At 39.2% G+C, this 25670-nt stretch overlaps 1 protein-coding gene across 5 annotated transcripts in view; it reads right to left on the bottom strand.

Annotated features, from left to right (window-relative positions):
- Nucleotides 1-25670, bottom strand: part of LOC124158432 (putative polypeptide N-acetylgalactosaminyltransferase 9) — a 488889-nt gene that overhangs the window by 44237 nt on the left and 418982 nt on the right. For all 5 annotated transcript variants that reach the window (XM_046533517.1, XM_046533515.1, XM_046533516.1 and 2 more), the window contains 4 exons: nucleotides 6573-6745; nucleotides 4540-4704; nucleotides 1934-2082; nucleotides 1279-1461 (listed from right to left, as the gene is read on the bottom strand). In XM_046533517.1, coding sequence (XP_046389473.1) covers nucleotides 1279-1461; nucleotides 1934-2082; nucleotides 4540-4704; nucleotides 6573-6745 — 670 coding nt within the window. The remainder of the gene's footprint in view (nucleotides 1-1278; nucleotides 1462-1933; nucleotides 2083-4539; nucleotides 4705-6572; nucleotides 6746-25670) is intronic.

Raw genomic sequence — 25670 nt, 5'->3', positions numbered from 1 at the left:
AAGGTAAAACACCAAATGTTTCCATGATACCAGTATAACTCTGCCCAAATGAAGCCCACAAAACGTATACACACTCACCAAACTCATCCCCTCTAATGTATTCCCTCTCCAAATGAATCCTCAAAAATGTATTCCCAAATGTAAATCCCAAAAAAATTACAAACACATACCCTCTCTGATTTGCTCTCCCAAAATGCAAACCCTATACATACTAATTAATCCCCCATTATACATCCAAGTCTCTCCTGCTTAATCCCCAGCAATTTCTGTACATTTACCCTGTCCAAATGAATATTCCAAAATGTATTATCTCTCCAAATGAACACCGTGAAATCCACACCCCCTTTTCTAACTCCTGTACAACAAATACTGTCACCAAATCCATTCCTCCTAAATGTACCCTCAACGGTGGAAAAGCATTCAATCATCTCTGGATTCAACAATTAATAAACCAAACTGAAGAATATTAAGACGTTTTGTGAATAGGTCAGAAAACGATTTTAAGTAAGGGTATGATGGTAGTTGATCCTTTTGGAACTCAAGAAGTACATAAAGAGATCTACAACAAGCCCTGTTGGGGTGTTATCCGCACCCACACTAGCCTTTCACCCTCACTAAGAACAGCTACGGTGTTTAGGTAGGACAGTCATTGCAGAGGCCAGTGAGTCCTTGCTCATTCGGCTTCTCTCAGTCAATATCGGCAGGTCTTGCAAGGATAGGGAGAAAAGCTTGACCATGCGGTGGCACATAGACAGTTGCCAACCTGCAGTGAGGCAACCCAGACAGCCAGCCAGAGAACACCATTCATTCTTTGTGGCACAGAGGGACCGAGAGTCAGTGGCGAGAGAACAAGGCAAGAGAGCAAATTTAGATTCTAATCCTAAGTACTGCGCAGCAGCTCATTCTTGCTCCATTCCTTTGAATGTGCTTTGAATTCGTGCCCACTATCTTTAATGATATTTTAGACTATAAATGCTCATGTAAGTAAGTTTTCCAATGCTATTGAATGTATATGGTTTATAGGAAATTTGATTCCCAACACCTACTCTACTGGGAACACATCCATATCTCTTGTGCTAAACGAGGCATGAGTGTACACAAGTACGTAGGAAGAATTCAGCACATAAAGTAGATAATGTAGAAATTTTACTTTCAGGAAAAATGCTATTAACTTTAGTCCTTTATTTTAACTAGAGTGAGGGGGTTCTAGAATTTATCATGAGGAATTGCTGGTGAGACCATCAAAGTCAAAAGAGCTCTTTTAGCCGAGTTACATACCTTGAAAGACAGCTCCAAGTTTTCCCCTCCCCAAATGTCAAATCCACTGTCATATGTACCCAATTTCTCAAAAAAGGTTTTGTCAATACTGAAGAGGCCACCAGCCATTGTTGGACTCCAAACAGGTTCCGCTGAGTCCTTATGCTTCTTCCTTTCACGTTCCGGCACAGCATGCCAATTGAACTACATGAGTGTAATAAAGAAAAAGGTAGACAATAACAGCATTCGACTGCATGCTAATTCTATCACAAGCAAAGAACCAATGGCAAATGCACTATTAAATGAGTCAGGCAAAACAGATGAAATCTACTGGGAAGACAGATTTCACTACTATAGTGAAAGTAATTCCAGACTTGATTCCAACCTTCCTTTCAAATATGTGATCCAATCCTAAGATGAAATAATTCAAATGTACAAGTAATAGAATACAAACTCCTTTAAGTGCAAACACATTTGGAAACTACATATGTATGTACCCTAATTAGCCACTGAGATATACTTTACTCAGTGAGATATAGGAATAATGGTGATGATAAAGTAATAGGAAACAGCACAACGATGTAAGACCACTGTAAGCTACACTTCAATGAATATGAAATCTCAATTTGTTTGACATTGTTTCACACACATGATTTATATAAGCGCAAAACATTACCTGTAAGTTCCAGTCAAAACCACCAACATTCACAGCTCCTGATCCGCGCCAGTGGTACTCCAACGTTGTGTCATCGAGGACATCAATCACAGGGCACACCACAGTGGTGGAGTTCTTAGCTATTCTGTCGAGAAGAGGCTCCAGCCACCCTGTGTGAGTTGAGTAAGCACATATCACAACTTATATTGAAGTCGCATTCATCAAGGAACATTGGGGCCCAACAGCCACATTATAAAACTGTAATTGTATCACCAGAGTTGAGCAATATCAGCACTAAGGTTTGATGAGTAAGCACATGGATATATGCACCACAAGTGGAAAAATTGTTTTAACCATGCTAAAAAGCAATGCACAGGCTGGAGCTTATAATATTTCAAATTATTATCAATGAGAGAGCATAATAAGTCAAAATTTAATTAGGTGTACACAGATATTTGATCAATAAGGAGGCCAGAAAAGATGAAAATATATATTATTCTTCAACCACCATCCTTTATTTTGTATTTCTACTTCTACCATTATGAAGTGTTTAGACACTATAAGGATACTTCTTGACTGCAAATAATTAGATAATTACAAAACTATACACTATGATGGTGTCAAGGTATTGTTTTTCACCACTATGAAATAAGCCTAAATGTCCTTGTGCTGTGGAACTACTGGGTCCAAGCTTATACAGGATAATTTTTTTTTGAGGGTACAACTATGTACAAGTATTTAGTTATGATCATCAGAAAATTTACCAGCTGAAATTAATTAACATACATTTTAGTTTTAAAATTAGAGCCTAATTAACATGATTTTAGTGTATTCCTATCAGTCAAAAGAAAAGTTATTTATAGTTAGACTTACCTAACTTCAACCTATACTTTCAGTGACTTACATAAAACTATTACTAAGAATGAAAATAACCTGATACACGAGTACAGTTCATTGAGGTATTTCACCGATTAAGATAGGTTTACGTTGAGTACCTCCTATCCCATTACGGACCGGCCTCTTCAATTGAAAATCATTTTATATCCATCCATTTTATCCTATTCTCTTCTTTCCCCTCCCTTTAACACTCTGCCCTCTAACACTGTTTTCAACATCCCTTCCTCGCTCAATCCAAACCTTAGAACTACCTAGTCTCCTTTACAAGGTTCCCCTCCTCACCCACCATGTCCAGCACTTGATTGTTGGGGATCAGGTTGGCATGGTGGCTGGAGTGTTGGCTAACCACCCTGTGGTCTCGGCTTCAAATCCCAATGGTGGGAGAGAATTTTCAGAGACTACCCGATCACTGCTTGAGTGTTGTGTGGAGGACATTTCAAGCGCAAGGCTCCGCCAGTCGGATGGTACAATAAGCCGTGGTCCCCTTGGCGCCTTTCCTTAAGAGTAGGCTAATGCCAATACCATGTTTCCCCCCACCCTTCCTTCCTTCCCCACAGTTCTCTCACGGTGAAAATGACCTCCGATGTTGGTTGCCTCCTCCAAATACCACAGCACTTGGTCGTTCCTTTCCGTCCACTTCACCTTCTCCATTCTTCTCCTCACCTACATCTCAAACACCTCCAGTCTTCCATCCTCCTCATTTCCAAGTTTCTATATTTTGACACCGCACTACTCTTCAAATCAGACCCTTCACTAGCCATGAATTCCTTGCTCAAGATGCTTTGCAAATCGGCATACCTTCAGTCTTACTGTAATCCCATATCCAAGTCATTCATTTGATCTCACATGGTTTGCCTAACGCATCCACTAGAGCCTGCAGCCATCTTGCTGACTGGCTAATCAATGCCCGATCATCATCAGCTTCACCAATTTTAACATCATTCCAGTCACTTTAACTCCAAAGAATCTCCAATGACTTTACACAGTTCACTCTACCAAATACTTTCCCTAAATTATTCAGAAGCTTACTAGGGATATTTTTCATGCCCTCCACTTTCCTATCCTTCATTTTACGAAAGGCTCTCTCTCACCTGTTTTCCTGGTCTATGATCCCTACCATCAATCTCAACTGCACATCACATCCACCACACACACCCTCCACATACACACATACATACTCTCGACCTTTCCCTGCTCTGTTTGCCTAAATTGTTGACATGGATTGCCCTCTTTTGCCTTGACTTTACCTTGGCCTACAGGGTACGCATTCAATCACTCCGTCTTTTCCAATCTTTCCACCTTGGTTTCCGACCATCATCAATTACTCATTTCCCCGCACATCCTTACGTCCTTCTCTGAGTCCATTCCTCCTCTCTTCCATTTCATTTGCCATTTCGTCTGTGATTCACTGTTTCTCCGTCTTTATGCACATCCAATCAACTTCTCTGCTGCATCCTCCCATTTTCGTTCTATCCCATCCTTCCTCAACAGTCTTTGTGTCATTCATTTCCCACATCCCTCTCCACCAGCCATTCCTGTTCCTATTCCCATCTCTTGGTCCCATTCAGAGTTTTTTAATTCCATTTCTTCACGATTTTGATTTTTATCCTTCCAATTCTCTCTTTCTTCACAATTATTAGTCTTGAACCAAGGTACATGTATTAGTTTTGAATATCCAAACTAACTGAATTCCCTTTCTTTGCTTGATTTAACGCCCCCACCTCACTCACCAGTCGTGCATTCACAGTGTGAGTCTAAGTAAGTGAGAACAGGGGCAGTTGCGCGCGCAGCACCCAGCAGCCTCGCCCGTATCAGCCCCTCCCGCTTGGCAGCACGCACGATGCGTACCTTGGGGTAGTGCGCCATGTAATCTACCAGCTGCTGTTTCAGGTGTGCTGCAATTAGAGAGACAACAATTCAGAGAATGGCAAGACACGTTAGACATCCTGGCCATTGAGACTTCAGTACAGCTTAACTTCAATCACAAGTAGCCAGTCGTTTCTAATGATATCATTTAGAAGCTCCTTTCAGGGTACACAGAGCTGTCCCTTTCTCCTCAAAATTAGACTCAAATTTGCAAATTTTACTTCTGAATCTACTCAGGAGTATAACTTAAAGATTTCTGGTACCTTTTCAAATGTTGGCAAACGTCTTTTACACAAAAAATTTCATGATGATAATATAAGGTGAAGACTATACACTAAAAGATATGGAGGTACACAAACAAATACACAGGTTGTTTTCAAATGAGCATGTACGTTTCAAATATATATCTGTATTTCTGAAATAGTATTGCACTGAGAAGTCTCTTATAATAATGGACAAATTCCTTAGTTTTGTTAAAAAAAAGAAGCATTTCAGCAATTGTTCCTAAAAGGATGCATCACATGATCATCTTTTGAGAAGTAAATTGTTAAAATCCATTCTCCAATAGCACTCATGTAATTCTATCATAAAAGACTGCTAACAATTAAGAAGCATTAAAACACCACCTCAAGTAGGTACCTACTATTTCTGCATAGTACATGCTCTTAATTGAAGTACTCAGGTCATGTAAACAATAGGTGATAAAACAAGAGCAAAATATCAGTCCAAATATACAAATTTTCTCATTAGGAGGTTGCTTTGGACTTTCCACCTCAATCCCACGAAAAGGCTCCCCAGGTAAAAACATAAACAGAGCGATTGACATTATTTGGGTTGATTCTGGAACTGACAGCCTCATTGTTATAGCGAACAGAGAATATTTGTAACTCGGAGAAATGTTAAATAGTACATATTCCATTTCATCTGAGCCACTACCATGGAAAGGATGAATGCAGTGTGGCATGACATTGCACTGTGTGGTGCTGCCAAACTGCGCTGGCCAGCCACGACTGATTTACACAGTTCACTCCTCATAGCTCAGGCATTCTGACCTCGCTGACTGATGAGCACCCTCTTACCATCAAAGGGGCAATCAAATGAATCCCGAGGGGGCTTTTGTGGAGCATGGGCCAGCAACCCCTTCTTCATCTTCAAATTGGCAGGGTCACACACCATTTGCAACCATTTTACCTAGATGTCATTATTACTATGTATTACTTTTGATTGGATCACAAGTTTTCATCAACGAATTAGATTCCTGGGCAGCATGCGTTGAGGTATAGCCAGGGACGTAGCCACAACGATGCTTTTGGGTGGCACGACCCAGGGGTTAAGGGGGGTGGACACCTCCTCCGAGAAAAATGTGAGCATTTTTATGCATCTCTAAAAACCACATTTTATGCTATTTTGGAATTTAAAATTTCACAATTGATGGGTCATTGGGAAGCAGTTGCACTAAAACATATTGGTGGAGCAGAATAAATATAATAATAATAAGTGGGGAGGACCACTGACTGACCACTCCACCCTTCCTGCCCCGCCTACATACTCCACCTCCCCTCCCATTCCCACTAGCCCCTGATGTGATGCTGCTACCCACCCTCTTGACTACTATATAAGTGGAAACAATTCTATCAAAAGTGCCTGATGATGATACCATGTATTCGAAGCCGGACACAGTATTTATTAAAATGTGGAACCTGCCATTGTCTTTCCTTCTTTGATACAGCATTAATTTGCACAGAAAAGTAATTTCGAGCAAAGCAAAAACTTTGGCTGGGGAATTAGACCCTTGGGTGAGCTCCGGTTTGGTGATTTCTATTTGATACGGGTTCAATGCTCGTGAGGAGGTGCTTGAAGTTGGCAGTGCATGCGATTGAGAGGATTAAGCACTCACGCATGTCGGAGAAGTCGTCGACGAGGATGATTTCCTTGAGCAGGTGCTCGGGAGAACGGTCAATCACAGAGTGCACAGTCCTGAGGAGCACAGACCATGCCTCGTTGTGGAAGCAGATGATCACGGCCGTCTGAGGGAGGCGGGACACGTCGTAGCGCCCCGGTGCCTTGCACCTGTAAGAGCAATCGGCTGTTTCAATCTCGATGTTTGCTGCCATGCACTCGATGCATGCAATACAATCTCAGAAGACTTGGACTGGTTGCTTAACTTGACAGATTACAAAGCACATCATCCAAGCTCAGCAATAGGAAAGTTTTGAGAGGAAGAATAGTTGGAGAATATTAATAGAATATTATGTAGGATTGAAGTTTTTCATGTTTTTCAGTGAGTTGGAAAGCCTGAGAAGATTTTCTAAATAATACAATTTCTGTGGAAAGGATGAAGATACAACCAATTAGAAACCAGTATGTACCTCCATAGTTCAATTACCAGATACGTATGATACAATTTAGCCTCACTGCCTTAATATTAGAGACAAAATAAGAAGCATGGATTAAATATAATATTTAGGAAGGCAAAGGCATGGTAAATATTTACATGCATTTTAAATCAGTAGTGCATAGTTTCATCACTATTGAATGTTTGGTCAACAAGAGATACCTCACCGATACCAAAATAATCAATCCTGTGAAAATAAGCCCTGAGGACAATTTAAAATGAACCGAAACGCAGGCAAATCACTTTTGAATTATTTGGCCTAAACTCCAAGAACTTCAGATCATTACATATATAATAGGAGTCAAGACAAGAAGAAAAAAACATCAATAAAGAAATGGAGATACACTGAAACCTTGGCATCACAAATGACCCTTGTAGAAAATTTAGTAGTGGCAGTTAAGCAGCAGAATGCACATTTACAGCGAGTGCCAAAAAATTAGTTTTTAGAGACACTAACCAACAAAATATCAGAGCAAAAATATTTGAATTAGCTAACAACTGTGAATATATGGGAGATTATAGTAACACAAATTATTGACAAAACTATTCCATTGAAAAATAAAACCAATAAATTATGCTGGAGAGTTGCATCTCAGACCTGACTTCATAAGAAACAGAAAGGAAAAGCCACTCATGGTAAAAGAAACTGCAGTAGGTACTGGTACAAAACAAATAAAATTATGAGGAACAGCAACAAAAATACAAAGAGTTGGCAGAGAATAAAAGCATAGGAGAATACCGACATTTACAGTGATACCATTTGTTTGTTCAGTTGCAGGAATCATTCTTAAGTAATTAAAATCTGGCAATTTACAAAATACTCAAAGCCATGAACTGTCATAATGTTTCTGAATGAAATTTGGACTAATCCAGCACCTAGCCAATGGCCTCTTTGTTAGATAGGTTAAAAGTGAAAACAAGGGCGATTTTGATTTTTTTTATTTGCCCCGCTGAGGTATTAGTGCGGATTTTGGCTTATTGCCGCCTGTGGCAGCACCTCTCATAGAGTTTTGTTACCATGAAGCCTTACTAAAGCAGTCACATCCCACATACGACTCTCCCTCCAAAAGGTGCTTTTTTTTTAAGGCAAGGCACTGCCTTCGAAAGGCGCACCCACAAGGTGCATAAAGGCGTCATGATCTTCTAGCTAAAATGCACCTTTTAGGCACCTTAAAAAGGTGACTTAAAGGCACAGGTAAAAGTCTTACTTTTACAATACCCTTAGGCCCCTTTCAGACGCAACGGCTTTTCGCCGGCCGCCGTCCACGGCACCGCGCCGTGAAATTCAGGCAGCTTTCAGACGAGACGACTTTCCGCCGGTCGCCGTTCACGGCGCGGCGCGCTTTTAAATACAGAGAACAGTACGGCAAGCAATCGGCACGGCCATCAGCGACATTTATTCAATAGTTCTTGAGTCGTTATCATGAATAGGAGCGAATTTTAAAATAATAATATAAATTATTATTTTAATTGTTTATCTATACTGCTGATATAAATTTTATCTATACTGCTGATATAAATTTTATCTATGCTGCTTATATATAAAATTTAGTTTAGGGAACCTCGATACAAATATGAAATCTGTAACTAGCCAATGAGTAACTCATTTGATTGGTTATTATTATTTAATTTCTTTTTAAAATTATTTATTTAAGCATTATTTTTCATAAAATTGCTTTTAGACAAAGGAAACATAAAATTTCATTACTAAAGAAAGATAATGTAATGGATCTTAACACTTTCGTGTGAGCTGGGGAGTGCATCATAGTGATTTTTTCATTCAGTCCGATTTTAGAATTTTTTATTGCTTACTTCTCAAAACATTATCTATCAGAAATTCTTTCCAGTACTTTCAAATAATTTAAAAAATCAAACAGGAAGAAAAAAAATACAAAGAATTTTTACAAAATACATAAAATATTGATAAAGTTGAAACCTTTCGCTGCATCCCAAATCCCAAAACACTATACCACTTCTCTCACAGAATAAGTTGACTGGTTTGACGGCGTAGAATTAAGTGATGTCGGAGAATGAATTGATCCTGCTAGAGGAGAAGAAACTGCTCGCAACTGCTGTATCCTCTCCAGAATGTTCAATACCTCGATTTGGTAGTTAACTGTTTCCGCATCCTTGAGGTTATGCATGCTTGGTAGAGTTCCTTTAAAAAAGTTTAAATTACTAGGCTCCTCTTTTCCTCAGGCTCCACTTTTATGTCCATGTAGGATTATAAAAAAAGGATCACCGAGTTACCTCGAGATATTTACACCACATATGCAACAAAACCTATAGAGAGTGATACCAAAAGGAGAAAGCGACCACCCGCGACGCCGAAATTAAGATCGATTTTTCGAACGTGCGGCACAGTTCGGAGCTTTCAGCTGTCCACGGGGAATACCGTGCTCGACGGACGTTGGAAAGTGAAATTTTTGCAAGTTAATTACGTATAAGATATAGTTTATTTAGTGCCACCTTCAATTTACATTTCATATAACCTAATTTCTTCGTTATAATTATCGATATTTATCGTCGATACGATACAAATTGTAGGACTGTTTTTCGTCGAAATTTTGTGTTTATTTGGGATTATAAAAAAAGGATCACCGTGCTATCTCAAGATATATACATTAAATTACATCAAACGTTTTAGAGTGTCCATCAAGAGAAATCAAATATGACCATTAGAATCAACTAACAATAAAAATCGATGTTTTTGCCGCGCGCGCAGGCCGCGGCAGCTCCCCGATCGTATGGAATGTCTAGACTCGGTGTAATTTACAATTGATATGTACATAAAGTCATATAGACTATTTTTGCGTACATCGTTAGTCTTATTATTTACTTAATAGAATACACATATTTTAGCCTTTTTTCTCTATTTCTCCATTTAAATGAATGATTAGCTCTAGATAGGTTGATAGCTGTTGGACATATCGCACACGTAATTGCATGACTTGGATTTGGTAGAAAAGCGTCAACGTCCACTATAAAATCTCCCATCTCGCTCAAAAACAATTTAAAATATGGGAACGATGAAATATTATTCATGTCCGCATTTCTTCGCCGATCACGCTACTCTGAATTCTATAGAACTACGCGGCGGACGGCATAAGCCGACGCGTCTGAACAGTCCAATACACCACAGTGTTTATTTCACGCCGTGGACGGCGTACGCCGGGCCGGATTGAAATGGGAGCCGTGGATACCACGGCGGCCGTCCACGGCGTCGTGTCGTCCACGGCGTGATTCGACTCGTCTGAAGACACCCATTGCTCACTATGGTTATTTAAAGGCATTGTGCCGTGCCGTGGACGGCGGCCGGCGAAAAGCCGTCACGTCTGAAAGGGGCCTTAGGCCCCTTTCAGACGTGACGGCTTGGGGTTGTACAATGAAATAGCGTTCCTCAACCCATTTTCAGTACTTAACAGCTACACTAGTTTCAATTTCTAAGTTTGAGTATTTTTTCAAGGGTTCGAACCCGAACGGTTCTTGTATAGTTTTTTATAGGAAATGATCATTTCCTATAAAAAACTATACAAGAAAACTATGAGCAAAAATTAAGTTTTTCCAAACGATATGCCAGAAAAATTAATAAATCGGGTAATTTTACTGACACTAGCTCTCAATCTTGCCCCTTTGTGGACCGCCACTTACCACTTCATTGGCGCCTTGACTCTGAAACAATGAGGAACTTGCATGGGTCGTAGATTGCATTAAAAACTATTTTGAATAAGTCAAATGGATACATTAGCTCGCAAAAATACCTTCAGTTTCTCCATTCAACATCAAAAGAAATAAAAAAATTGCATTTAAAATCGAGAAAAAATTCTCTGAGCCGACCACTGCGCGAAGACACCCGAGCGTTGCCGAGGCCAGACGTGACGTCATAGGTGCCTAAACAACCGTAGGGAGTTGGGCAATACGCTGAGCGCATGGTGTAAAATTTGTTTTGAGGGAGTATTTAGCCGCTCATCGTCACTTTATTTTGTTCTGTTATTCTTGGACAAGTTTTCCTATTGCTATTGTGCCTAGATTATTTCTTGGGATATTAATAATGCGGCATCGGGATGATGAAGTACAAGCGTTTCACTTCGTATATTTTAGTTATCAGAAAAATGGATGATAACGCGTTGTCACTCGTTCGAAAAGTACACCTGAAATACATCTACATCTACATAATACCCCGCAAGCCGCCTAAAAGGCGTGTGTTATGGGGTGACACCAGCCTTTTTTTAGGACACCAAAAATTGATGCCACGACCCTCATGGAATTTTTAAGACAAATTATTGCTATACGTCGGCGGCAAATCGAGATGTAATTAAGAAACTTACGATACTGGAGGATAACGATCGTAAGCTGTGCTGTTGACATTAGAGTAAGCTGTGCTGTTGAATTTGGCAACGCCAAATTAGCGGAGAAGGTAGTCCTATCCGTCCTACGGTACGAATTCACAGCAAAACAGTCTGCACACAATCCACACGTGAGATCGCGAATCGGTTCCGCTGCTAACACACACACAAGCTACAACCTATTTCAATAATATAGGTAAATCCATAAACAATATACTACCATATATCATAAAAATATAGTGGGAAATAGGCAAATACTCTTATCAAAAACTGGATGTCACTGTCACATTCTTACATTCGTCACGTACAACTTACAATAACAGAACTCGTTATGATGAATACAACTATTTATTCACTGATTTAAATTAGCCCACGCATGTGACACAGGTCACTTTTCTCACTACTATTCGTTGAAATGATAGAATAACAAACTTCACATACAGTTTTGATCTTGATAGCGTGATCGTGAAATGTCATATCTGCGGTGAACAACGGAGATTAGCACGCCACTGACAATTTTTACACTACTGTTAGACATTTATCGATAGCGTAATAGCACTTTTTACAATTTAATCACGATGGAACACTGATAACTCTTGGCCGATATTTTTCAACCTTGTCAAACTTTGTGCATTACAACCACCGGCACTGTGATTATTAGCAGTAGCTTAGCGGGAGATGTCACGTTGAAAATAACACTATTTTCGCACAAAAATGTTCCTAGATGTCTCCAATCAGCGAGCAAAAGTTGCATTGACTGAAATCCACCCCATAATACGAGCACAGACAGTCCTAAACGACGAATTCTCCGGTACATACGAATAAACGGATGAAGTTATTGTATATAAAAGCTAAGCGGACATTAGTAAACATCAAAATCGTTCTAATTACATACTTAAATGAATGATATGCCGTCGATAACATCAACTTACAATTAACGTATCCCCCTTCCAATGGTCGTGGCTCAGACTCCTACAACGATGTTATTTAGGTATTAAAAATTTTTTTGGTTTAACTGCCTCAGTTTTATATTTTATGCCCTTACTCAGATATTAATATTATAAATAATGCAAAATATGAGGGCTTCCAAGCCTCTATCGTCGGATATTTATCTTTAAATATAAAATAATCAACACGTCTAACAAACGAAGCTCTCACAACTGCTGGCAACTATTACAAACAATCACAACAATCGCTTCGCGTGATGTTTAGGCACCTTTGACGTCATCGAGGCTTCGTCGGCAGTGGCTTGGGGGGTGAGGGAGTTTTTCCCGCGCTTTAAAATTCGTTATATTTATCATTAAATATCTCGCGAAGGAAAACTCAGAAATACATGCGGTTTTCTTTGCTGTATTCAGAAAATAATTTTCTGTCCGCCTGTGAAATAAAAAAAATTCATGCAAGTTCCCCATTAGGCAATATATCACCATTATATCAACTATAATATGGTTCTAAATGCGGCCAAAGACATAAGCAAATGAAAAGAATTTTTTTATCCATATAAAAATTGACTTTATTCAAGACTTGATTTCTTAGGACATTGATTTTTCTGCTATTTCCCGATTGCATTTACAGCGTCTTCGTTGATTAAGCAAAGGGAAAATCTTGAAAATATTTGTGGCATTCTCCTAGGGGATAAAAAATGAAATTTCCAAATAAGAACTTTGACAGTTTATTTCAAAGTTATCAAGAAAATTAAATAGTTAATATGAACATTTAATAACTAATAAATAAATAGAGAAAAAATTAAGGGTAGACTGGGGCAATTTTGACACCTTAAGACATTTTTAATTTCATGATTTTTACTAACTTAGTTACATCTTTCATTGAAGTACAAAATTGTTGTGCGCACGCAACATGAATTGACGGATCACTCCATGACGCTGCACATTTTAGGGATCTTGCCAGGTTGACAGCTGACCAAAGATTAGGAACACCTCAATAAAGTTTTAAAACAAGTTTTAATGCACACAGACAGTTTATACACCCAAGTAGTGTGTACTTGAAAATTAGTTGGAATTATCTGCATCCGTATGACATGTTATGTTAACAAACTAATGAAAGCTTTGAAGAAATAATAATTTTTCTGTGACTGTTACTAGATGTCGGTATTTCCCCGGTCACTGGGGTAATAGGTCTCTGAACACCTATTTAGGTAAAGACGTTTCTGAAAAGTAGGTGTAATTAGTAAGCTAAAAGTTATAACAATATGCATGTAATGTCATCTATTTTTTTATTATGAGCATTTAAAATACGTCTTACAAGCCATCAAGGAAAAACGTAATTCGCACCGCCGCCATCTTGAATGACGTCAGCTCATGCAATAGTGTTGTTCTTAACCACCTTGACCGTGCACATTATTGAAGTTTACAGTGGAGATATTGTGGTTATTACGCCGTATTTTTCGTGTCGTAGTTATTCCTCGATATGCCGCAGCGTATAGCTTCAATTACTGCATTGTGCCTAAGTTCAGAAATACGACTAGAAATGCTCCAAATAAATATTTTCATACGGTCATCCAAGACGTAGAACGAAGATTGATTCGGATGAGAAAGTGCCGACGAATGTGAATGAATGAAAAAAATTAATTCTAATATTAACGCATTGTTTATCAGATTTGTCGCAATCCTATACCTACTCATCTTCACCAGTGGAAAGTTTTTTCACTTGCTGGCTTTATCCACTTCGAGTGGATCTCTGTCCGACACTTTTTGAAAAAATTGTATTCCTCGCGGAGACTAATGCAACCATATAGAGCAAAATTTGAGAAGTTTTACTTTAAAAAATAAAATATATATTTTTAAAACATACCTTTCTCGTGTACTATTTGTAACAATCCTTACGAGCAAAAACAAGTTAAATATTTTTTAAGATCTCTTAGTTTCCATAAGGTGAGGTGGGGTAAGTGCGACTCTCCTTCAGGAAAATCGTATTTCCATTCTCGAAGCAGGTGGCGGTCGTGCAACATATTCCACACATTGTTATGAAACCAGAGCCAACGACTTTGTAATACTTATCCCTTAATTTCTCGTTCCACATGCTTGGGAAATACACCCGTCCGTTCATCTCGTAGTCTTAGTTGGTTGTGAGGAGAGGCTATACCGCAGTTCCCTCTGAATCAACGCATCGGAGGTGTTAGGTAAGAACTATATCTTGCTTTCTCTTCTTCATGGATTGGCTTTCCTTGCTTTACTTTTAATTTAGGAACTCGGGTCATTATATTTAGTTAAGATGGGGGGTCGCACTTTCCCCGTCGTAACCGTTCATTCCTACCTTCCGGGGCAAGTGCGACCCCGTTACCTGGGGTAAGTGCGTCCCCCTGTCGCACTTACCCCAGGATACGGGGTTGAAGTATGGATTGAATATTTAGTATCTGTCTAACAGTTCTTGCGTTAAACTTTTAGTTACAGTCTGGCAGTTCTTGAGTTAAACTTTCTTAAATAAATGTCGCAAAACACCGAAGTTTATAAAACTAGGTCTTTTAATTAGAGTCCTCTCATTAACTCTTATTTTGAAGGTTTATCTGATAAAGATAGCTTACTTCAGTTTGTTGATTGATTATGATAGGGCATTGGATATCATGTCTTCTGACGAGGAGGATGTAGACGACGTGGTATTAATGCCTGAAACAAGATAGCGTGAGTCGAAAAAGCTTAAAGAATTCGGTGACTAACATTCAAAAATGGATTGAAAGATTGGATGCTGGCTAGATTCAGCAGCAAAAAGTCAGTTGCTCACTATGTAGGGAAAATTCTGAAGATTAATGAATAAGGTGATGCCGTGGTTTGCTTTTTGAGGATATTTTTTGGAGCTGAAATAAGTTTCACCTGTCCATGGAATGAGGATTCCAGCGAAATATCTAGGGAAGGTGTTGTAAAAATATTACCGAATCCCCTGTCGGCCGTCGACCGGCCGGCTTACAAATGTTTTTTTTTATTTCAAAAAGTATTTCAAATACTGTTTTAAGGCCTGCGTTTACACGATACATTAACAAGTACGAGTTGATGTACGTTTGCGTGAATGATTTTTGTGGACCGGAACGGAACATGTACGAATGCATGAACCAAATTAGAACAGGTTCTATTTTCTGTGCATGCATTCGCACAAGTAGGGTGGTTACACGGTGCATTTTGGCGTTCATACATTTAGACATTAACCCGTTCGTGTTAATGTACCGTGTAAACATGCCTTCAGATTTCAAACTCCCAAGTCACAGGTATTGTGCATTTCAATTTTGCCCAGCCCTACTTACATAATACTTGAACTGCTCTCAGAACTAGCTATGCAATCATTGCAAGAAAGGCTGTTAACTTCCACCTCACCGTCCTCCTAAAAAACTCGTGCCTCCACAGAATAGGTTGTGCTCGGGGCACACACGAGCTCGAACGATGCATTCGTTTTGATTGTGCATAATTTGCACGCAACCAATGGCAGTCTAAATATATGTAAACATATGGCGTCGTCAGCGTAATCTTCTCGTCCGACCCTAATAAATGTAATTTCATTGTTAATTTTCATAAACACATCTAATATATATTTTACAAGAGCCGGTGATATTATATTTCCATAGCTATGCATCTTCACTCCCCGGCTTTCAGCATGCATGTAGCAATTTCTGTTGCTTATGTAAGTAAACATTGCTGCCGTTGTAATTTTCGGCAAGTTTCCGGTGTCAGCCTTGGTGAAACCAGGTTCCGTGGCGTTTTCTTTTTACGATAAAACCTCCGAAAGATACATAAGAAATAAAACCTCACTTAAAGTCGTTAAATAAGCCGAGAAATTTGGTGACAATGCGCAACGCCACTGGATTTCCCACACGATTGCATGAGCTGACGTCACTTTCCGGCTGGCCAATGGAATTACGTTTTAAAGTGGGTGTGTTTTTGGAACTGTTTCGGTCATTTCTTTTGTAAATTCTTAAGAAAAAATGTGAAATGAGTGCGTTAAAGAGGCCTTTAAGACAATTTTACTTTATTTTACGATTTTTAGTTAGTATTTGAAGGGATATTAAAATTTTGTCCAGAGACCTATTGCGACAGGCCTCTGGGGTAATCTCGACAGTGGTAAAAAATAAGAAAATAATAAGATTACTGATTGTTTATTTGTTACAAAGCTCTTTATGTACTTATTAGATATTTTCAAGAAAACAGATTAACAAATGAATCTTAGAAGATTCTTAGAATTGACTTTATTCAAGACTTGATTTCTTAGGACATTGATTTTTCCGCTATTTCCCAATAGGGTGGTTTCCTATTATTTTTTTATTGCTTTAATCGAAAGATTATTACTCCTGGAGTACGTATTTGACGCTTTTAGATTTTTAAATGACAACATCTATTTTTCGCGATTAAATGAAAAGTGAAAAATTTAAGCGCGCGAAAACGCGACGCTTAAGTATGAATGCCGGGAAATATCTCCGTTCGTCGTATTTCTGGTTCCCCCTCCCGCCCGGTGAGGTGACCTTGAGGCGAGGCTTAGCGCTGATACGTCGCAGGTTGCTAGCGGATAGCTGAGTACCTTGCTGTATGGTAGCGCTTGTCTTAAAAAAGGTTTATTAATACCTTATCAAACGAAGAAAACTTTCCGACCATAGGCAATTTTAATAGGTGATTATTAAGACATGTTTTCCTGATCTCTGTGCCTCATGCATGCATTGGTAATCTCAGACGATGTAAAACTCATATCTACTCGAATAGAAACTAGGTCCCTGTGACGTCACGTGGAGTGGCATTGCATGGGCGCCAATCTGGCCTTTTTCAAATGAGGTTAAAATTGACCATTGCCATTCGTCAAAACTGGAATTTGCAAAACCTAATAATTTGTATATTACGAATACACTTATGGTGGGTAACGATTAACGAATCGCAATCAATGCCTTTCGTTTTCTTTGATGAAGGAAACTACCCTATTGCATTTACAGCGTCTTCGTTGATTAAGCAAAGGGAAAATCTTGAAAATATTTGTGGCATTCCCCAGAATTAAGAAGTACCTACTTTTTTACAAGGAAAAAATTAGTCTGAGGAACAAAAATCACATATGTAGTTTTCAGGTGAATCAAACCCACTGCAATCAGCCCATTTGCCCATTTCCCACAAAACACAAATCTATACTCAGCTCAGTTTTTGTATCAAATTCACTACAAACTAAACACCTTTCACTATCTTTGGAAAGTAAGTCTATGTCATCACCTGTTTCAATATCATCACATAGCTTGAGTTCATTTATTTCTTCCTCTGAAGACGTTCCTTCAAATGATATTTGTCTATGGCACCTTTTATTTGCTTTATTTTTTCCTTTGGTTGTGGCCCCACATTTTCTCTTATTCGATTTAGTTTTTGATTTATTTTCAACTTTTCCTGACTTACTTTTCTCACTTTTCGACATTTTGCGTTTTAGTTTCGTCATGATCTTTGGGTCCTCTTTCAACTTTTCCAAACGTTACTTGGCTTTTATTTCCCTCCTTTCTTTTTTCTCCCTTACTACTTCCTCTAATCCCGCTTTCATAGGAGTAGAAGTCTACATTACTGAGTGTTGTTTTCGATTTTGATTGTGAGATGGTTGCAGAGGATATATTGATTCTAGGGTTTCTTTAAAATGAGACGCGTCCTGCGTAGCTTCCGGGCAAAACTTTGGTCCAGAATTCGGTGCTGAAGTACCATCTACTGGATTTTCATACCCTCACAATTTGAAATGATCGAATCCATAGGCTGCGATGGAGTTGGAGAAGCTGACCCGTTGGAAATCCTGTGTAACCCTCCACAATTCTATACGCCGGGAAAGCCTAAGATCATTCTTCCAATCTGTGAAGAATTCTTCGCTTTTACCATCCGTAATGAGATCATTTGTAGACAGCCCCAGCTGGCTCACCTCTTTCCAGCTGAGGAGACATTCGCTTCCCTGGGTAGATAAACATAGGCGGGACATTTACTCCACAAGCACTTAAAGCACAGACTACCGTAATATTCCCCCCTCGTTCCCAACTCGTTACAGAGCCCACCTGATTTTTGGAGATAATACCTTTACAGGTTTCTGCACCGTTGAAATTCCTGTTTCATTCATATTAAATATTCTGGTAGCCTTAAATGGACGTTTCTTATAAACTTCTTCCAAATTTGAAAAAAAATGAATTTACTTCAGATTTGTTGCAGGCAAGAACTCTATTCAAACTTGTTGCAGAGGGCTGTCTTAAGCTCAAACTTGGATTCCTTTTATGAAACCCAGTAGCCCAGTCCTTGCCAGCCATTTTGGTCTCTCTGTTGAAATCCAACAAAAGGCCCCAGATCGCGCAGGGATCGCATTACGAAGACCCCTGCTTCGAAAAAAATATCGAGTTACGAGAACAATAAAAACGTGTTTCACGCCCTCCCCCCTTTTCTCACCTACTGACCTTTTTCTGGCTACCTGTTTCGAAGTTCCCCATTTCTGGAGGTCAACAGCTGTGTGAGTAACGTGGGATACTTACATTAGCGCATTTCCCAAGATCCGGTATCCCTCTCCATTCAGCACTAGCCCCCCCTCTGAGGCTTTCCTCTTCTTCGAAATAAAAAAAAGGTCACAGCTCGCGCAGGGATCATATTACGAAGACCTTAGCTTCGAAAAAATACCAAGTTACACGAGAACAATAGAAACGTCTTTCGGGCCCTCCCTTTCCTCCCCCACGGACCTTTTTTTTCCTACCAGCTTGGAAGTTCACCATTTCCGTGGAGGTCAACCGCTGCATGAGTCATCTATTAGCACAAAAGGTGTCTAAGAATGACTTTCGTCAATTGATGTTACACCTTTATTGAATTGAAATATTAGTAATGTGCGCGTAATTTCAAAAAGAATAAGACCAAACACGACATATTTCTGAGTTTATTTAAGCATTTTACGCAAAGAAATAAATGTCAAAATACGACGGAGACTTAGCATTCTGGCGAAACTCAATATCCTCGCAACTGAGCTTCTCGGAAGTTGATGCGGTATTTTTTTCGAAAACATATATCAAGTTACAATTTATGATAAATGCGATGGTGGTTGGCGTAACATGGTGAAACTCCTTCATGATGCACAAAGGTTAAGAAAACACTTAGCTGTTTCACAAAATAAAATATATTGCGACCGGTTTCGATACAGCGTATCATCATCTGGCAATTACAAGTATCAGTACACAGAATTTATACCCTTGAAGGCGTTAGAGGGGTGGTAGAGTGGAGGTGGAGAAAGGGGGGACATTCGGAGTACCCATTATTGGATGCAATTAGTTTGATTGTGTTTAGCTCCTTCATCCTGTTGTAATTCGACAATGGAATCAATCATAATCTGTGAAGCATACAATGTATTGCTGATTGTTTGTGAGAGAAGTGGTGTCTTGAATTGCGGTGTATTATTTGGTGGAGGGGGTAAGGGAAGGGAAGGTAGGTTTGGGAAGTACGTCGCTGATGGGTCACTGCACGGTGTAGCCGAGGGTTGGTGTATGATGACGAAATACCGGGAGGGGTGTTATGGAGTGGTGAGTGTCATCCGTAATGGTTTCTCAGAAAAAACATTGAAAAGTGGTGAATGGTGAGAATACAACTGCTCGTTAACTAATGTTATGTTGGGTGAGGCTTGGCCCACTAAAATTTCCAACTGCTCGAGTGCGTCAAGCCTTGGGCCGTTGTCTTCTTTATGTAGGATTATCGGTTCGAAATCGCTTGTGTGGTCGGAATCCAAGAGGTGTTTGGCAAAGTGTGAGGTTTCTTTTTTGTTAATAAAACATGAACGATGTTCCTTGGCCCGGATGTTGAAATTCCGTCCAGTTTTTCCTATGTAACAGGAATTGCAGTCATTGCAACGGAGTTTATATACTCCGCTGTGTTCTCCGGCACTAATTTTGTCCTTGGCACTGCCCAACAGTTTGCCCAGTGTATTTCTACTGTAGCCCACCTCCACTCTACCACCCCTCTAACGCCTTCAAGGGTATAAATTCTGTGTACTGATACTTGTAATTGCCAGATGATGATACGATGTATCGAAACCGGTCGCAATATATTTTATTTTGTGAAACAGCTAAGTGTTTTCTTAACCTTTGTGCATTACAATTTATGAGTTATGCTATAAATCTTTATTGTTACAGTCCCAGACAAAGGAATATTTGGTTCCTCCCTGATAGCAATTCCAATTCATCTTCTTATCTCGTGAGAACTCCCAAAGATGGACTAATAATAATAACTAACAAAATAATTGAAGAAAATCCGGTGGAAAAGAGCTTGTATTTTGCAAAATGCCTCAGATTGTCAGCTAGCACTTGGCAGCAGGAGTGAGGGTAAAGCGATGTTAGTTGAATTAATTATATGCCCAATAGTTTCCATAAAATTAAAATATTCATTAATCAGCTAAATTCCTGTTCGAATCATTTAAAGGAAATCAAAATTACTCCCCAAAATCTAGTGTTTCCTGCTGCATAGGCAACCGAGTCAAACATACCAGCATTCATCATTTAGTGTTCGAGGTATTCGAAATTCGAGGTATTCGAATATTCGAGCAATGATTTAATATTCGAATTCGATATTCGAATTCGAGAAATCTGCTATTCGACCCATCTCTAGTTCTTATGTTGATCATATGACTCTTCTAAAACGCTTAAAAACTTTAAACTCACTACTTAGAAAATTTCCCTGGGCAAGATCCCCGGTTTGGGCCCCCCCCCCCAATATTATTTGTAAGTCGGCGTCCCTGCATCTGGAGGTCATTTAAATTAAACGATAAGGCACTAAAAAGTTCCATGCAAAATTATAGAATAGATGTGGAAATACCAACACTCTGCTGATATTTCCCCTTCATAGCATTAGCATCAGCATTACTCTGAAAGTACAATATGAAAGTTACTGATCCCAGCAAGCTACTCTGTACGTTAAAGTCTAACAACAGCTATACCAAAGCGTTAGTTATAATACATAGCAACATCTATTAATCTAAGATCTATAATAATGACACAAAATGTTAAAGTGAATTGATTTGTATGGGAGTCAATTTTTAGATCAAAAACTGTGAAAATGAATTATATTTGACCATTAAGCAGCTAGTTTGCTTACGCCACAGGAGCATACTAGGCACTAATTTCGGTATCGCCTGCAATGCAGCAGCATGAAACAGCAGCGCTTGGCCCTCTAAATACGACCGCAAAGTATAGTGTCGGTATTGCCCCAGGTGTTGGGATTGGCCCAGTCTACCGTACCTTGAATGACCTTAAAAGTTTCTATAGACTTCAAGCCTTTCTTATTTGCACTGCCTTGAATGCTAAATTTAACAGAAAGCCATTAAGTCAACACCTTCCTCATTAGAGGCTGACACATTTCAGCACCATTTTCACCTAAAACTCTGCCGAAATAATCCACCTGCATTGGAAATACACTCCAACATTATACATTAACGAGTCGATAGTCGCTTGAACTCATCAAGCGGGTAATTAGGGAGTTGGGAGCATTGTTCCCAGACGGCACAGGAAGTTTTCGTACCTGAATACGAGGGTGGACCATCAAGATACAAAAATCGCGCTTAGGAAGTTACTTAAAAGGTTTTGTTTCTATATTTTCTTTTAATGACGAAAAAAGATGCAAGAGGACTGGCAAATTCATATGCATCGATAAAATTGTATCTCATCGATAAAACTGTATTCGGTCTGGGACTATTTTCTTTCGCGGGTGGTGCCATCGTGCCATATCCTCCTAGAAAGATCACATGCCTTCACAAGCTGGCACAAGCCGTTGGAGATCGCATCGTTTACGTCACGTCTCACCACATTTCAGGGATTTTTGTGGTTAAGTTTGTGAAAAATAGAGTGTCTGGTAATGGTGAAGTTTCCCTTATTCTTTAATTTCATTCACTGGGCTTCAGAAACGTGTTTGTGAGATATTTTTGTTAAAAATGCCTTTCGTGTGTGTATTGTCGGGATGTAATGGAAACTCCGGGACATGGTTCAAGTTTTTAGCTTTCCAAAAGATCCTGAGTTGAAGAAGAAGTGCATTTGGGCGATAAGAAGAAAACATTTCACCCCTACGAAAAACTGTGAGGTATGTACTCTTTCTCGCTGTAATTATTTGTATGTAATTTTAAGTTAGAAGTGGCTTCGGGATGTTGATGCATCAACATCCCGAACTATTCAGTACTGAAGTACTATTCAGTACTAAAAATGGTGATTCAAAATATTGTAGCAGCAATTCTTTTGAAAATTCTTGCATTTTAGTTGTCTTTTTTGTATTAATTCATTCGGTAAACGTGTGGTTAAAGGAGAAACTAGGAATAAGCTGCCAAGTTTATAGGAAATATTGCTTCTTAGCTTGCCCTATGGTGTATTACACGTCGGCTTTCATCATTTCATATTATCTTATGCTATAGTTTAAAACAATAAAAATATCAGGCATACAAATATTTACTATATTTACGAGCCTAGTAATTTGATTTCTCATGCAGAAATACCAAAAATTGGAAATGATTTGACCTAATAAGTTACATGGTATTTTATTATTTATTAATTTTAGGTGTGTGAGCTTCACATCGCACCTTGTGATATCAGAAAATAATCTGTGGCCTTGGACGAGAAGACGAGGAGAAAATTCTTGCTGAATTGAAGGTGCCAGATTGGAGGAAGGTACCATTGCTTCACTGTTACCTGTCGCCAAGAAGACAGACATTGTGGCAGAAGTGACATATTTGTGGATGTGGATTTGATTTTTGCAAGTTGATGCTGTGATAGTGGACGTTCATCGGAGAAAGTATTGAAGATAGTTTTTATGTATCGACCAGTCCTCTTTTAAATAATTTTCTATTCGAAAGAGAATAAGAGTAATTGTTTCGCTAAATTAGATGTGGGGTAGAAGAGAAAATTGGAAATATTATTGTGGTTGACAATAGAAAATACATAATATATATGTATTGTATTTCTGTGGGTTTTTTCTTTCCTGCCTCTTTAAAATTTTTTTGTGGTGGTGACTTCATGCAAAGTAAGTATAAAATCGGAGGTGTGATCTAAGAGATAACATGTTTTATTTTACAAGTGTTTATGCTGGTGATTTGGCAGGACTTTCATATTTTTAATAGGTTGATACATTTACTGCAGTGACCTAGAGACTTTTACTCATCCCAAATAATTTTTCAAATACTTTAGCGCCTGATATGGGTAAGTTTTAGTAGCTGAGACTGAACTATACGTTAATTTTTGCTTGCATTTTGATGAATTCGATCATACTAATAGCAGATGTGTCAGCAATCCTGTTTCATCGGCAATTTTTATTTAAAAATTTTATTTCGTCAGGCTTTAGGGTAAGCTTTTTAATGCTCGTGGGCTATGTGATGTCTTATTTAGTGTCAAAATTAATAAGAATTTACTCTTATTAACATCTCAAGGTTTCCAAGTAAGTACGAGCCACTTAAGAATGCTGGATGCTGGGGATGCGTGAATTAGCCTTGAGAATATCATTTTTCGCAGTTATTTAAGTGGCCGAATAAGTTTTGTAAGTTCTCAATAGGTAAATAGTACTGTATCATGGTAATTAGAATTCATGATATAGTATTATTTACCTATTGAGAGCTTACAATTCATAATGATTCATAACATTCTCGCTACGGTTGGTAGCTATCGATTGTGTTGCGTTCGGTACATTTTTCGATCGTGCGAGTTACGATATATCTAATTTTCGACCCAATCGATTGAGATTAGCCTGAGTGCTGTGTTCCTGCGCGCTTCGTATCCTATCGTACGTGCTTCATAGCGGACATTCACATGCTGCGTACGCGCTTCGTCGACAGGCCGCGAATGGAAATTATCCATTGACGAAAAGCGACGGAGCGGCATAGTATCCCCGTAGTCAATGGGTACTATGTACATACGAATTAGATACGGAGGGTTCTGTGCCGTCTGGGTTGCGTCACGCGTTTCCGAGTTAGGTGCCCATAAGTTGCTTAAAAAGGAAAAAAAAACTCATAATATCGTTTAAATGGATGAAATGTACGGAGAGTAGGTACGCTTTTTCGCCGTCAACAATACTTCTACATCTACATCTACATAATACCCCGCAAGCCGCCTAAAAGGCGTGTGGCAGGGGGTGTTAGGACACCAGCCGTTTACAGCTATTAAAAAAAAAAAAAGAAGAAGTGCTCTAACGAGGTTGGGACAAGCGTTTATTAAAGTCCTTTATTGTTCGGGGGAAAAACGAATTCTTATATCTATCCGTTCGGCTAAAAATCTCTCTTAATTTATCGCTTCTGTCGGACCTGGAAATATAGTGTGGCTCTAAGATTATGTTCTCTGTGTCGCTCTTAAATATATCCATTCTCAATTGCTCAAGCAATCTAAGCCTAGCGCGCAGCCTCCGAGTCTCCAACGGCTCCCAGCCTAATTCGCTTAACATCTGGGTAACACTGTCTGTACGCCCGTAGCGGTTTTTGACGAAACGCGCAGCCTTCCTTTGTATCTTATTCAGCTCGCGGATTAAGTCTTTCTGCACTGGATCCCATACACTCGCTGCATATTCAAGGTGCGGTCGGACGAGAGCGAAATAGCACCTTTCTTTTACTTTCTCATCCGAAAATCTTCCCACAATACGCTTGACGAATCCTAATTTCTTCAGGGCTATGCCGCAAATATTTTTTATATGAGTTCCCCACGTGAGGTTCGAGGTTATCGTAACTCCCAGGTACTTCACTTCGTCTGTTGCCTTTATGTTAATGCCATCCACTGCATAAACATTGTTAGTGTTGGACGAATTCCGCAAAAAATGTACCGCCATGCATTTGCTCAGATTAAGTTCGAGTCCCCACTCTTGACTCCACAAATGAACGTTGTTTAAGTCCGATGATAGATTTTCATAGTCAGAGTGATCACTAATTTCGCGGTAGATGACAGCGTCGTCAGCAAATAAACGTATTTTACTGCTAATGCGGGAGCAGAGATCGTTAATGTATATAATGAACAACAGGGGGCCGATTACGCTCCCTTGTGGAACACCTGATGTAACTTTTACAACATCAGAGCTAATTCCGTCAAGAACTACTTTTTGTTTACGATCTCTGAGGAAGTCGCGTATCCAGTTTACAACTGTTTCGTTTAATCCGCATGACTGTAATTTGTATAAAAGTTTGTTGTGAGGTACAGTGTCGAAAGCTTTCTTAAAATCTAGAAATAGTGCGTCAACTTGTCTTTTCGATTCACCAGATTTTATAACGTCGTGAAGAAAGAGCGCGAGCTGTGTTTCGCAGGATCTATTTTTTCGGAATCCGTGCTGACAGTCATGGA

The sequence above is a fragment of the Ischnura elegans genome, chromosome 5 (assembly GCF_921293095.1).
Source record: "Ischnura elegans chromosome 5, ioIscEleg1.1, whole genome shotgun sequence".
Taxonomy (NCBI): domain Eukaryota; kingdom Metazoa; phylum Arthropoda; class Insecta; order Odonata; family Coenagrionidae; genus Ischnura; species Ischnura elegans.
This window is presented reverse-complemented; position numbering and strand designations above follow the sequence as displayed.